We start from the raw sequence: 14,848 nt of genomic DNA on the forward strand, positions 1-14,848 counted from the left end.
TGCCACCACCACTTTCATCCTGCTGTCCATCTCTGATCCACCTTTCTACTCCATCCTGTCATGTTCTGTCCTCCAAATCCATGAGATTGTCTGTTGTGTGTCATTTCTAGCGTCATCCCTAGATTTTCCATGAGAGCCATATAAAGCATGGTGCCAGGGAGTCCACAGAAGGGGTTAAAGCCATGCTATAAATAGGCTTGGATGGTGGGAGGTAGATAGTATAATGGTTATTCAAACTCTTGTGCCTGAGGCCCTGAATGCCCTGGTTCAATCTCCCGCACCACCATAAAATAGAGCTGAGCAGTGGGAAAATAATAATAATAAATAAAAAGGGTTAAAAAAGGGGGACTGGGAGTCGGGCAGTAGCGCAGTGGCTTAAGTGCACATGGCGCAAAGCAGAAGGACTGGCATAAGGATCCCGGTTCGAGCCCCCGGCTCCCCACCTGCAGGGGAGTCACTTCAAAAGCGGTGAAGCAGGTCTGCAGTTGTCTATCTTTTTTTCCTCCTCTCTGCCTTCCCCTCCTCTCTCCATTTCTCTCTGTCCTATCCAACAACGAAGACAGACAACAATAATAATTACAACGAATAATTACAACAGTAAAGCAATAAGGGCAACAAAAGGGAATAAATAAAAAAAGGGGGGACTGGGTGGTGGTGCACTTGGCTGAGTGCACATGTTACAATGTACAAGGACCCATGTTCAAGCCCCTGGTCCCCACCTGCAGGGGGAAAACTTTGTAAGTGGTGAAACAGTGTTGCAGGTGTTTCTTTCTCTCTCTGTCTTTATCTCACCCCAAACTTTAAAAACAAAGTATTAGGAAAAAAGACAGACTTGACTAGGGGGAGCCACACTTCATAGTGTTAACTTGTCTCTCACATGTGTGAACAACTCTTGTTTTATATCTCTGTGCTGTCCATGTCCTGTGTCTCTGTTGCTCAGAGAGTGTGATTGTGTATCTTTCTAACACCCACCAGCTCTGCCAGCCAAGTTCATAAAAGGTCTGAGGAAAGAAGAGGCCACAGAAGGAAGCATGGCTACACTGCACTGTGAGCTGAGCAAGGAAGCCCCCGTGGAATGGAAGAAGGGGTCAGAGATCCTCAAAACTAAAGACAGAGTCAGCCTGAGGCAGGACGGTGTCCTGTGTGAGCTACAGATTCATGACCTGGCCATGGAGGATGCTGGGGAGTACTCATGTGTGTGTGGACAGGAGAGGACCTCTGCCATGCTGACTGTTAAGGGTAAAGGCATGTGGTGTTATGGATCTGTGGCTGGTGTCTGCACACTGTCTCCTGTTATACCCCGTCCCCTCAGCACATCATAGCTGTCTTGTGCTCCCCAAATCAGGCTCCAGGCACTTCTCAGTTCCTATCTCCTTATCCACTATTTGCCCGATTTTCATGTTCAGTTCCTTCTCTTCTTTGTCCCTCTCAGGCCATGAGCTCCCCTCATCATCTGTGTTGTGTCAGTTGTTACAACGTGTCCTTTTTCTTGTATGTAGTTCCTGTGTGTGTCCTTGGCCTGGCAACAGAGCTCCTTTCCCACAGTGCATGCTCTCACAGTGTGATGTTCTCAGTGATATTTTGTTCCCACCCTCTCCCCTCTCTTCAGCTCTGCCAGCCAAGTTCACAAAGAGTCTGAGGAAGAAAGAGTCTACAGAAGGGAGCACGGCCACACTGTGCTGTGAGCTGAGCAAGGAGGCCCCCGTGGAGTGGAAGAAGGGATCTGAGACTCTCAGAGCTGGGGACAGAGTCAGTCTGAGGCAGGCTGGAGCCATGTGTGAGCTGCAGATCCATGGCCTGACCATGGAGGATGCTGGAGAGTACTTGTGCGTGTGTGGGCAGGAGAGGACCTCGGCCATGCTGACTGTTAAGGGTAAAGACACATGTGGTCTCATGGACCCATGATTGATGTCTGTATACTGTCTCCTGTCACACCCCATGTTCTCAGTACTCTGTGGGTGTCTGCTCTCCCACTGAACTCTGGGCATCTCCCAGCTCCTGATTCCTTACCCAGTATTTGGCTGGTTTCCATTTAGTTCTTTGTCTTTACTGTTCTTCCTGTGTCATTAGCCTTCCTCATCATCTGTGTGGGACTTCATTTGTGCTATGGCCCTTTGTACTGTGTGTGGTTCTTGTGGATGTCTTTGTTCTGGTAACAGTGTCTTCTAGACAGTGGGATGTTCTCAGTGAGTTCTTGGCCCTTCCCAGCCCTGCCAGCCAAGTTCACAAAGGCTCTGAGGAAAGAAGAGGCCACAGAAGGGGCCATAGCCATGTTGTACTGTGAGCTAAGTAAGGAGGCCCCTGTGGAATGGAAGAAGGGGTCTGAGACCCTCAGAACTGGGGACAGAGTCAGCCTGAGGCAGGATGGGGCCATGTGTGAGCTGCAGATTTGTAGCCTGGCTGTGGAAGATGCCGGGGAGTACTCATGTCTGTGTGGACAGGAAAGGACCTTGGCCACACTGGCTGTCAAGGGTAAAGAGATGTGTGGGCTCATCTGATTTCTTTATGTGGCTCATCTGTGCTGTCCATGTTTTCCCTTTGCTATTCTCTAGCAGCCACTGTCACCTGTGACTCTGACCTATCAGAAGCCACACAATGACACATTCCTTCCCTAATCCAGGTGTTGTGGGGAGACCAGACCGCTGTTGGAGCTCAGGGAGCTTTGGCTGCTGTGTGTCAAGGCTGTGACTATGAATTTAGGTGTTAGTTACAACTGATCTGCACCTCTAGTTTTGGAGTCTGCTGGTTTCACTCTATCCCATAGAATACCTCTCTGCAAGGCCCAAACAAAACACATTCATGTCTTCGAGCTCTGGAGCTGAGAAGGTCTAGGTGCCAGCAGAGCTAGTTCCTCTCAAGACCTCTCTTCTCAGAGTGTAGATAGTAGCCTTTACCTAGGTTTCCATGTGGTCTTGCTCTAGTGTATCTAGCCTGTGGTCTTGCTCTAATGTATCTAGCCTGAGCTTTTATTATAGGGGCACCCATCACGTTGGCTTAGGGCCATGCCAGTGACCTCATTTTAATTCACTCACCTCTTAAAAGGCCCTGTCTTCAAATATAGTTACACACTGATGGTCCTTGACATTAACAATTTAACATGAACAGGGAGAGGCATAATCAGCCCAAGACATGCTGGGTTGTGACAGTGGCCCTAGGCATATACCCCATAGGCAGTTTTCCGCCTAGAGGCTGTAAGCAAGGAAAGTGGCTCAGCAGGTCACACATGCTCAGGACATTGTACTTTATCTTCCATTCCCTTTGTCCTTTGGGGCCGTGTGTGTCTGAGTCTGAATAGGGGATCCAGTGAGTCAGGGAATGACAGTGGGGTGGAAAAGTCAGATCTGGAGGGACTGAAGTGGGACTGCAGAGTGTCCAGGTTTGGGAAGTGCCACTTGGGATGGCTGTACAGCCACAAGGGGGATGAGGGCACTCATGGTCAAGGGAGGAGGGATGCTCTTCATGCTTTTGTGAGCTGGTTGGGGTCTACAGGGGCATGGATTGTGCAGGGTGTGGGAGACATCGGCACTGAACCAGTCAGAAGAGCCTTGGATAGGACAAGAAGGTGTGGGAAGACTAGAAGCCAGGATGGAGCTGGTTCTGGTACCTATGTCTTCAGTCAGGACGTGGGAAGACCTCATGGTCACCAGTTTACTGTGAACTCCCGTGCACCTGTTTCTGTTCCAACTAAGTTCAGATCTGCCAATGGAAATACCCAAGGGATTCATGGCTTCTGTTCATCTGAACTTCCACAGCCCAACCTGCTACGTTTAAACAAGAGCTGAAGACTATGGAGGCCACAGAAGGGGCCACAGCCATGCTATGCTGTGAGCTGAGCAAGGTGGCCCCTGTGGAGTGGAAGAAAGGATCTGAGATTCTTAAAGCTGGAGACAGAATCAGCCTGAAGCACGATGGGACCATGTGTGAACTGCAGATTCATGACCTGGCCATGGAGGATGCTGGGGAGTACTCCTGTGTGTGTGGACAGGAGAGGACCTCAGCCACGCTGACCATCAGGGGTAAAAACACATGTGGTCTCCTGGACCCCTGGCTGGTGTCTGCACACTGTCTTTTGTCACACCTCATTCCCTCAGTACTTCATGGCTGTCTGTGCTCTCACACAGGGGCCCCAGGAGTTTCCGTGCTCTTGTAGGTGACAGGGAATGAAGCCATTCCGTGTTTGTCTTGAATTTTGTGTCCAGTCCTTTGTGTCTTCTGCCCCTCCTGGCTCACTAGTCTCCCTTACTATCTGTGTTTTCCCCAGTTGTTCACACTGTGGTCCTCTGTAGTGTGTGTGGTTCCTGTGGGTGTCCTTGTCCTGGTGACAGAGTCCTCATCAGTGACTTCATGCAACCTCTCCCACCCCCAGTCCTGCCAGCCAAGTTCACTAGGGGTCTGAAGAATGAAGAAACCACAGAAGGAACCACAGTCACACTGCACTGTGAGCTGAGCAAGGAGGCCCCTGTGGAGTGGAGGAAGGGGTCTGAAACCCTCACACCTAATGACAGAGTCAGCTTGAGACAGGATGGGACCCTGTGTGAGCTGCAGATCCATAGCCTGACTGTGGAGGATGCCGGGGAGTACTCATGTGTGTGTGGACAGGAAAGAACTTCGGCAACACTGACCATCAGGGGTAAAGACACATGTGACCAAGAAGAGTTGTGTTTTGGTGTCTTGCTGTTGGCTTCATGCCACCCACCTGTGTGCCCCACCCCCATCATGTTCCCTACCTTTCATGCTGACACCCTTTCCTCATGAGTTCAGGGAACCCAGCATCTTTCTGGTTTTGTCGTGTGAGCCTCAGGAAGCCAGAATCTTAAGTTCCTTCCAACTCTTGGTGCCACCACCACTTTCATCCTGCTGTCCATCTCTGATCCACCTTTCTACTCCATCCTGTCATGTTCTGTCCTCCAAATCCATGAGATTGTCTGTTGTGTGTCATTTCTAGCGTCATCCCTAGATTTTCCATGAGAGCCATATAAAGCATGGTGCCAGGGAGTCCCCAGAAGGGGCCACAGCCATGCGTGATCAGACTTGGCTAGAGTAAGCCACATCCTCAAGTTCCTCACATCACGTAGCCCGTGTATACTTGCGCCTTGTGTCTTCTCTGTGCTTTGCCCTTTGTGACTGTTTCTCAGACAGTGTGATTTTGTCTGTGTCTTTCTGTTACCCACCAGCCCTGCCAGCTATATTCACAAAGGGTCTGAAGAAGGAAGAAGCCATAGAAGGTGCCACAGCTACGCTACGCTGTGAACTGAGCAAGGAGGCCCTTGTGGAGTGGAGGAAGGGGTCTGAGACCCTCAGTGCTGGGGACAGAGTCAGCCTGCAGTGTGATGGGGGTATGTGTGAGTTGCAGATCCGTGGCCTGGCTATGGAGGATGCTGGGGAATACTCATGCATTTGTGGACAAGAAAGGACCTCAGCTATGCTGACTGTCAGGGGTAAAGATGTGTGGTCTTGTGGACCTGTGTGGGTGTCTGCACACTGTCTCCTGTCACAGCTCCATCCCTCACTTTTTGTGTCTCTGTGGTCTCCCACTGTGGTTCCTAGAATTTCCCAACTCCTGTATCCTCATTTGATGTTCATTCTGATTTTATATTTGATCTCTCATGTTCCTCATTCCCTGGGATATGCATAGCCTTCCTCATCATCTGTGTGATCATTTATTCTGACTGTGACCTTTGCAGTGTGTGGTTCTTGTGAGTGTCTCTGTCTTGGTAGCAAAGTCCCCATCAGTGATGTTCTCAGTGACTTCCTAGTCTTGTACCTCCTTGCCAAACAAATCCACAGAGTCTGAAAAAGGAAGAGGCCACACTGTAACCAGGCTCAGCTGGGTGGGTTGGTGGGATCACAGTTCAATATGCGCTTGTCCCTCCTGTCATATGGCTATGTCAACTTGAGTCTTGTCTGTGCTGTCCAGGTCCTGTGTCTCTGTTGCTCAGAGAGTGTGATTGTGTATCTTTCTAACACCCACCAGCTCTGCCAGCCAAGTTCATAAAAGGTCTGAGGAAAGAAGAGGCCACAGAAGGGTGCACGGCCACACTGCACTGTGAGCTGAGCAAGGAGGCCCCTGTGGAATGGAAGAAGGGGTCAGAGATCCTCATAACTAAAGGCAGAGTCAGCCTGAGGCAGGACGGTGTCCTGTGTGAGCTACAGATTCATGACCTGGCCATGGAGGATGCTGGGGAGTACTCATGTGTGTGTGGACAGGAGAAAACTTTGGCTACACTGACTGTTAAGGGTAAAGACACATGTGGTCTTGTGGACCTCTGGTTGGTGTCTGCATACTGTCTTCTGTCATGTCTTGTTGCACTGCATTGAAGTCTAGATGTCTCCCAAGGAGTCCATGGAACTTCCCAGCTCCAGTGTTTGTCCTGACTCCTGTGTTTGGTCTTTTTTTTTTTTTTTTGTCCCTACTGGCCCATTAGTCTCCCTTACTATCTGTGTTTTCCTTCAGTTGTCCACATCATGGCCATTTGAAGTGTGTTTGGTTCCTTTGGGTGTCCTTGTCCTTGTCACAGAATCCCCATCAGTGTGATGTTCTCAGTGACTTCTTGGCCCCTCCCAGCCCTGCCAGCCAAGTTCACTAAAGGTCTGAAGAATGAAGAGGCTACAGAAGGGAGCATGGTCACACTGCACTGTGAGCTGAGCAAGGAGGCCCCTGTGGAGTGGATAAAGGGGTCTGAGACCCTCACAACTAGTGACAGAGTCAGCTTGAGGCAGGCCGGAGCTGTGTGCGAGCTACAGACCCATGGCCTGGCCATGGAGGATGCTGGGAAGTACTCATGCGTGTGTGGGCAGGAGAGGACCTCAGCCACACTGACCATCAGGGGTAAAGATGTGTCACCTGCTATGTCATGGGTGTTCATTCTCCCTCTTGTCTGTGTTCACCTGGGCCCACTGGCATTTGCTCCTTGGTGATCCCTATCCAAATGCTACCATAGCGCTGCTTCTGTCCCTTTATCTAGGAGTGAATCTCCATCAATGACCACGTGTGGATAAATGGCAGTAAGGACAGACTTCCACCTAGTTTCTTTCCCTGTGTCCTCATTTGCTCATCTGTACAATGCTCCTTGGCCTTTGGCCTCAAGTTGTGGTAGAGATATGCTCTTGTCCCCCAGTCTGCCATGGGATCCTGTTGGAACTGATGAGGAAAGCATCTCCCTGGGTTCCCCCCCCCCCACACACACACACATAGCCTGTTACCCCTTAGGGCTGAACAGTTGTGGGCCCCTTCTCCTCTAGCCTCCTGGGGCTGTGTTGTGTCTTGGTGCAGGGCTTGGGCAGTTGAGAAGCTCGACCAGTCCAGTGCTAACTGCTCTTCCTCCCCCTCCCCATAGCAGCCCCACAGGTGGGGTTCCGGGAGCCACTGCAGAGCATACAGGCTGAGGAGGGCACATCCGCCTATCTGCGCTGTGAGCTGTGGGAGCCCAGTGCCACCGTGGTCTGGAGCAAGGGGGGCCTGGAGCTACAGGCAGATGAACGCCTGGAGCCAAGGAGGCGGGGCACCACTGCCGAGCTGGTGCTGCGGGAACTGCGCCGGGAGGACTCTGGGGAGTACTCCTGTGCCTGCGGCACCCAGACCACCAGTGCCACCCTCTCCATCACAGGTGGGTCTCTACCCAGGCCCCTTGGGGATGCAGTCCCAATTGAGCAGTAGCCTCAGCCAGAACATGGGCTCCCATGTGAGGCTGGGCTTGCCCCCCTTCTGTGGTGCATTCCTGCATGTTCTCTGTACCCCTAGGCTCCCCAGCTCATAACTGCACTGGGCAGCCTCCCTAGCCTCATAATATCTCTGGGTAGCCCTTCTAATTCTATATCTGCTTTGGGATCTCCAGCCCCATAATTGCACTGGGTACATCCCAACTCTATATCTGAACTGGGTCCCCTTTTACTGCCTCTCATAATGCGGTAGCTACACAAACACCACAGCAGCTGCCTATCTGCCTAGGAACCCCCACCCCATATCCTCTCTGAGTCTCCCCAAGCACCATAGATACTCTGTGTGTGTCCCTCTCAGTCCCAAAGCTGACTTGCTCCCCCCATCCGGCCCCCACAGCTGCACCAGTGCGGTTCCTCAGGGAGCTGCAGGCCCAGGAGGTGGATGAAGGAGGCATAGCTCGCCTACACTGTGAGCTGAGCCGGGAGGGTGCCAGCGTGGAGTGGCGCAAGGGCTCACTGCAGCTCTTTCCCTGCGCAAAGTACCAGATGGTGCAGGAGGGCACACTGGCTGAGCTGCTGGTACATGACGTAGAGCTGGAGGATGCCGGCCACTACACCTGTGACACGGGCCACACACAGAGCACTGCTGTCCTTTCTGTTCAAGGTGAGTTGCCTGCCTGCCCTGCCCTGCCCTGCCCATCTGTGGGAGCCTGGCTGGTAGCCCTGAGTGCCTGTCCATGCACTCCCCTCACCCCCACCAGTCCCCAGACCAAAGTTCAAGACGGAGCTGCAGAGTGCAGAGCAGGAGGCAGGCGGTGTGGCCCGGCTGCAGTGCCAGCTGAGTGACTCAGAGCCAGGGGCCCCTGTGCAGTGGCTTAAAGAGGGTGTGGAACTGCACTCAGGCCCCAAGTATGAGATCCGGCGCCAAGGGGCCACGTGTGAGCTGCTGGTCCACAGGTTGGAGGCCAAAGACACGGGCGAGTATGCCTGCATGGTGGGCAGCCAGAAGACCTTGGCCTCCATCAAGGTCAAAGGTGAGCCCCTCTCTGCCACACTCACCCTCTTCATAGCACTCCTGGGAGGCATTCCTGTCCTCCAGGACCGCCAGGTAGCTTAGAGGCTCCTGGGCTCTTGCAGACCTTCTTTTTCCTACACCACCCTTTGCAGAGGCCCCAGAGAAGAGTGTCATTGTGGGGAAACTGTGGCTGCTACCCCCAAGGGCTCAGTACTATAAGTAGGGACTGTGTTTTGGAGGAAATGGAGGTGATTCCAGTTGGGGAAGACAGAAGTGTGGCAGGGGAGGAACAAAAGGAGTGTCTGGATGGCTTCTTGGAAGTGGTCGCATGGGCACTTGGCCAGGGCACTCTGACCTGTTAAAGGGCCCCTTCACCCACACCCTAGAGGCCGAGGTCACCATCGTACGGGGGCTGGTGGACGCTGAGGTGCAAGCTGATGGGGACGTGGAGTTCAGCTGTGAGGTATCTCGGGCCGGAGCCAGAGGTGTACAGTGGCGCCTCCAGGGTCTGCCACTACAGAACAATGAGGTTACAGAGGTGACCATGCAGGGTGACTGCACCCACATACTGCGGCTGAAGGGTGTGACACCCGAGGACACCGGCACTGTATCCTTCCACGTGGGCATCCATTCGTCCTCTGCCCAGCTCACTGTCCAAGGTAGCTGTTCTGGGTGGCCTCCCTGCTTGCTTATTGCACTCAGGGTCAGTCTTCTGAGGGTCATGACCTGCAGGGGGAGTGGGGAGTGGTGGAAATGGACCCATAAATGCTGCTGGGGCAGATTGAGAGCATTCTGGGCCCAGGTTGAGTCTGGCTGTGGGGCAGGCAGTAACGGGTTGGGACCAGAGTCAGTGCTTAGAGTACTCATCTCTTCCACTTATGGGGGTAGGGATTGGGGCTGCAGATGGCAGCTGAACCCCAGCCCACATCCTCCTGTCCACAATCTTAGTGGTTATATCTCCAGCCTTGACCTCTCCAGGGAGCTGAGAACAGGCTTTTGTGCTTGTCTTTAGGCAGCTGGGGCAGGCATGCTAGGGATGTACTCGAGGAACAGGGAGGGGCCCCCATGTGGGTGTGTCCTAGGCATCCAAGCTGATGTTTACCCCTCCACTATGTCCAGTCCCTGAGGTGATCATCCTGGAGCCCCTGAAGGACTTGCAGCTTGGTGAGGGCCAGGATGCCCACTTCCAGTGCCGACTGTCAAGGACAGTGGGCCAGGAGGCCCGCTGGGCGCTGGGGGGTGTGCCTCTGCAGGCCAATGAGATGAATGACATCACGGTGGAACAGGGTGTGCTGCACTCACTAACCCTGCACAAGGTGGGTGCCCACCAGCCTTCTCCTTTCCCAAGACACCACCCCACCCCTTGGGGTGCTCCCCACCTACAGGCCTTGGCTGGGTCAGGTAGGCTGCTAGTTTAAGCACCATCTTTCTCCCTCAGGTGACCCTGGAGGATGCTGGGACTGTCAGTTTCCAGGTGGGCTCTTGTAGCTCACAGGCTCAGCTGAAGATCACAGGTGGGCAGCCCTCTTCCACTTCCAGCCTCCCCCTGCCCAGGATCTCTGTGTCATCTTAAGCAAGGGCTGCTGGGAGTGGGGCTAGAAGCCATCCTTTGAGCTATGGTCTGGCTTGGGCTGCAATTTCCCAATTGCTGACTGATAATCTGTGGGGAGGGCCCATGGAGGAGGACCAGTGAAGATCAGCCCATGGGGGGGTAACCCAGTGTTGGGAATCAATGCTGTCTGCAGAAGGGAGCTGGGGAGCCAGAGGCTGTGGGCCTGTACCCTGAGAAGGCAGGCCATCTGGCCTGCCCCTTCCCTGTAGCTCCTGCTATGGTGCACTTGTGCTCACATGTGTGCTGGCAGTCAGTCACCTGCATACCACAGGCTCCACTGCTGAAGTGAGGGTATGTTTCTCAACACATGTACTGTTTGCGTCAGAGTGTATATGGCCTCAGGCTTGGAAACAGAGTGTATATGTATATATGTATATGTATATATATGTATATATATATGTATATATATATGTATAATTTTTCCCCACCAGCTACTGCTAAGACTTTGTATCTACACAATGAATCAATCCATTGGTGCTGGTGTGGTTTTTAGTTTTGTTTTTCTGCCATCAGGGTTATTATTGAAGTTCTGTGCTTACATGACAATTTCACTTTTAGCAGCAATTTTTCCTTTTTAAAAAAATATGTATTTTATTTAACAGGACAGAGAAAAATTGGAAGGGGTAGGAGAAAGAGGCAGAGAAAGAGAAAGGAAGAGAGGGGGGGAGACCTGCAGCACTGTTTCACTGCCCATAAAGCTTTCCCCTACAGTTGGGGACCAGGGGCTTGAACTGAGTCCTGTGCTCTACCAGGTACACCACCACCAGACCCAACAAACAATATTTTAAGCCTTCAGCTTGACTAAATCTTGTCCCTAGAGCTAGTCACCCCTGAGAATTCTTCCCATTGTCCTATTCCAGCTTCTGACGTTGGTCCCATCTACCTAAACATATAACCATCTGTTCAATCATCCACACACCCATCCATCCATCTATCTCACTCATCTACCCATCCACTATCCATCCACTTCCTTCATCCATTCACCCTCCATAATCTACACATCATCTATCATATGCTTCATGCAAGGTCAGATGTAGCTCTGCCTTCAGGGAGCCTCCAGTCTGCAGGCATGTGGACACAGAGTGTGTCCTGAGTCTTTGGGGGTGGGAGGTGGACAGCCAGTTTGTGCTGGGGGGTGGAGGGCAGGAAAAGGCTGTGCAGGACAGGGTCCTTGTTGAGTGATGGGAGAGGAGCAGCTTCCTGGGTGTCTCGAATGGGTCTTGCTCCCTGGTCTCCAAGCCTGTAGGGGGGGCTGTACTAGACTTTGTGGATCCCACTGAGGGCTATACATGATTCTATGTACAGACACCCAGCTGTGACCATGGTGGTTAGGCTGTGGGCATGAGTATGTGGGAGGAGGTCAAGCAGGTGACTTGAGGTGCGCCTGGGAGGCGATTTGCAGATTGAGCAGGGAGGTAGTGGGCCAGGAAGGAGGCATCAGCTGTGTGTTTGGGAGAGGGTGGACAAGCAGCAGGTAGGGGTGGGGCTGAAGCATCCATGGGGCTGGCCTGCCCAGCATGGCACCTGGGTAATGCTCCCCGTGTGCCCTTTCTCACCTTGTGTCCTGAGGATAGGGGTTGGGGGCTGTGCTTGGATTTCGCCAACCCCAGTGGACATGAATCCCACTTCATGGGTGGCCTCAGAGCCATTCTGGGTGGGTCTGGGGCAGAATCGGAGGAGGGAATATCAGGCCCCTCCCCAGTGGAGACATGGGGGACACAACACAGTTGGGGATGTTATGATGGCAGGCAGTTGCAATGAGACATTCAAGCCTTGAATGGCAAAGCTGGGGTCTTCGGGGAGATTTAGACCAGTAGCCCTTGGTGGAACCCAGTGCAGTGTGTTCCTGGAGGGGGTTGTGGGCTGCTGGGGGACTAAACTCCCCTACAGGGATCTCTGTGAGTGGCCCCGTGCATCTCTTGGTCTCAACCATTCCAAGTATGTTGGACCCTAGGAAGCTTTCAAAGCCCACAGGGTGGCATCAGTGGACCAAAGGCCCCAGCACGCCCTTCTTTTGCCTTCTTGCACAGAGGCAGCGCGGTGCCTGGTCCACGGCTTGCAGAATGTGGACGTCTTTGCGGGGGAGGTGGCCACCTTCTTCTGTGAGGTGTCCCGTGCAGGTGGGCCGGAGGCCCGCTGGTGGCTGGATGGGACCCTGCTGCAGGACAGCCCCCAGAGTGCCATTGCTGTGCGTGATGGGACCATCCACTCCCTCATGCTCTCGGACCTGGGGGTCGCTGACTCGGGCACCATCACCTTCCGCGCGGGGCCCCTGGTCTCCATGGCCAAGTTGTTGGTCAAAGGTATTGACCGACATGACACCCCCCCACAACACTGATGCTTTTGCACCTGCTGCCTCCACACGCTTCCTGCAGGGATGGGGCCCAGTGGCTAGGGACCAGCCCAGGCTACCTTTTGACTTCATTCGTGCTGCTTTGGGGGGCTTAGTGGACAGAGGACTCGTAAGTGGTGAAAATGGCAGTGCCCTGTGTCCACCTGCCGGTAGCATTTGGTACTGACCCCCTGGTGTGCCTCTGGGCAGACAGCCTTTACCAGAGAGCCACTGTCCTGTCCCCACCCCACTGCTGGCCCTTCGGAGAAAGAGCTAGCTATGGGGATGGCAGTGGCCTGCCAGGAACACTCTCCACCACTCCTGGTGGGGTGGTGGGTGCTCTGGGGTGGTCCTGGTGATTTTGCAGGATGAATGTAAGAATTCACCTAGATGGAGAGCACACCAGTTTTTGAGTAGGATTTCTGGGATATAAAAACGGGATGGGGTCTGAAGGGGGTAGTGGGGCTCCTGAATGAGGGACGAGGTAGGCAGGGATGGCGGGTGCCCAGTGGGGTTAAAGGGTTTTTGGGGGCGGTATCCCTGCAGGGGCGGCGTGTGCCCCAAGATGGGGGGTACACAGAGAGGCCGGGAGGACCCCATGGACGAGTGAAGGGAGGGCCCATGCTGCCATGCTCGCTTGCTGCTAAGCCGTTGGTGCCGACAGCGGAGGGCGGGGACATCACGGCACTACCTGGCTGACGAGCGTTCACCCGGCGTGTCGGCCGACAGATCCAGCGGTGGAGGTGGTCAGTGCCATGCGGGACCTGGCGGTGGAGGAGGGCGGCCCGGCCCAGCTCCTCTGCCAGTACTCACGGCCCGTGCAGGCCACGTGGAAGATGGATGAGCAGGAAGTGCGCGCCGATGGGTGCCGCGTCGTCATAGAGCAGGACTGGACCGTGGCCAGGCTGTGCTTCAGGCCAGCCTTGCCCTGCGACAGTGGCATCTATTCTTGTGAAGCCGCGGGCACCCGTGTGGTGGCCCTGCTGCAAGTACAAGGTGAGGCCACCTGGGGCAGCCAGGCCCGGCCCTAGCGGTGGCCCAGCCAGCAGTGGCAGCTCAGATTGTACTAGAAAAATGAAGGGCATACCCGCAGACCAGCCTGCAGAAGCTGCTCTGGACCCCGCGCTGCTCCTTGGCAGCTGGATGGGATGGGGCTGTGGGGAAGCCCTGGCAGAATCTGGGGATAGATAGAGGCAGTCCATGTGTGCAGGGGGACACAGGAGGAACTCTGGGAGAGGCTGCAGTGTGAGCCTGGCCTGGACAGACCCCAAGGGATGTGCAAGGGCTGGGGTTCCTGAGGCATGTACACCTCTGGAGCTGAGCTGAGAAGCAGAGACAGGCACATGCTGAGGGGCTTCTTGCTGTGCTCAACTCGAGGACTTTCTGGAAACGAAAGCAGTCCAGCCTGGAGCTGGACACCCTCAGATAGAAGCCAGGAGGGTCCCATGGCCCAGCTGCAGCAGTGGTCCCCCACCCAGCAGCCACAGTGGACCGTAGGTGCACTTCTAGGTCCCCTTGGCGCCGTCAGCTCTGATATTTTGGAGTCTGGTCTGCAGGAAGCAGTCCAGGACCAGCAGGATGGCAGGAGAGGGACATGATGGGCCCTGTGGCCCCTTCTTTGAGAGACACCCCTGTTCAGAGGGGACACACAAGCCTGGTGTGCAAGCCCCAGAGAGCAGGTGGGCTGTGGGTCTGGACCTTGGGCCTGGCTGCCCTCACCCACCCCAGCTCAGTGACTGCACTGGTGGCCTGAGATTGTAGGAGTCGTGGCCTCAGGCCCCAGCACCCTGAACAGTGATGTGTCAGTAGAGCTCCTTACCTGCTGAGCCCACCTAGTCCCCCCTGCCCCATGCATCCTGCCTCCTGCTGGCTTGGCTCCCTGCTGCCTTCATTCTCATCCTGGTCCCCTCCTCTGTCCTCCTGCCCTGACACCCCCTTGCTGGTTCAGCCACACCCATCTTCAGAGATGCACCTCCCAAGGCAGCCTAGTGGGGTCACCTGTAGCACAGGGTCCTGGGAGCCAGCGGGGTTGGGGGGTGGTGGTGGCAGGAACTGAGCTGGGACTGTATCAGATACACCCTGGGGTTGAGAGACACTGGGAGAGAGCACATCTGAGGACCTTACATCCTGTACCAAACTTCTTGGCCACATATTACCCACTCCTGGCCCGTGTGACCAAGAGCTACAGAGGGTATTGGCTCAGGGTGGGGCTCTCTGTGGTGTGCGTCAT

General features: G+C 54.3%; 1 protein-coding gene across 1 annotated transcript in view; it reads left to right on the plus strand.

Moving 5' to 3' along the window:
• Nucleotides 1–14,848, plus strand: part of OBSCN (obscurin, cytoskeletal calmodulin and titin-interacting RhoGEF) — a 124,256-nt gene that overhangs the window by 69,487 nt on the left and 39,921 nt on the right. Inside the window, exons 47-60 of the mRNA XM_060197425.1 lie at nucleotides 976–1,239; nucleotides 1,610–1,873; nucleotides 2,209–2,472; nucleotides 3,753–4,016; nucleotides 4,367–4,630; nucleotides 5,175–5,438; nucleotides 5,975–6,238; nucleotides 6,566–6,829; nucleotides 7,341–7,607; nucleotides 8,057–8,323; nucleotides 8,421–8,693; nucleotides 9,061–9,333; nucleotides 9,794–9,990; nucleotides 10,113–10,188. Of these exons, the coding sequence (XP_060053408.1) occupies nucleotides 976–1,239; nucleotides 1,610–1,873; nucleotides 2,209–2,472; nucleotides 3,753–4,016; nucleotides 4,367–4,630; nucleotides 5,175–5,438; nucleotides 5,975–6,238; nucleotides 6,566–6,829; nucleotides 7,341–7,607; nucleotides 8,057–8,323; nucleotides 8,421–8,693; nucleotides 9,061–9,333; nucleotides 9,794–9,990; nucleotides 10,113–10,188 (3,465 nt within the window). The remainder of the gene's footprint in view (nucleotides 1–975; nucleotides 1,240–1,609; nucleotides 1,874–2,208; nucleotides 2,473–3,752; nucleotides 4,017–4,366; nucleotides 4,631–5,174; nucleotides 5,439–5,974; nucleotides 6,239–6,565; nucleotides 6,830–7,340; nucleotides 7,608–8,056; nucleotides 8,324–8,420; nucleotides 8,694–9,060; nucleotides 9,334–9,793; nucleotides 9,991–10,112; nucleotides 10,189–14,848) is intronic.

This window comes from Erinaceus europaeus, chromosome 9 (genome assembly GCF_950295315.1).
Source record: "Erinaceus europaeus chromosome 9, mEriEur2.1, whole genome shotgun sequence".
Classification (NCBI taxonomy): Eukaryota; Metazoa; Chordata; class Mammalia; order Eulipotyphla; family Erinaceidae; genus Erinaceus; species Erinaceus europaeus.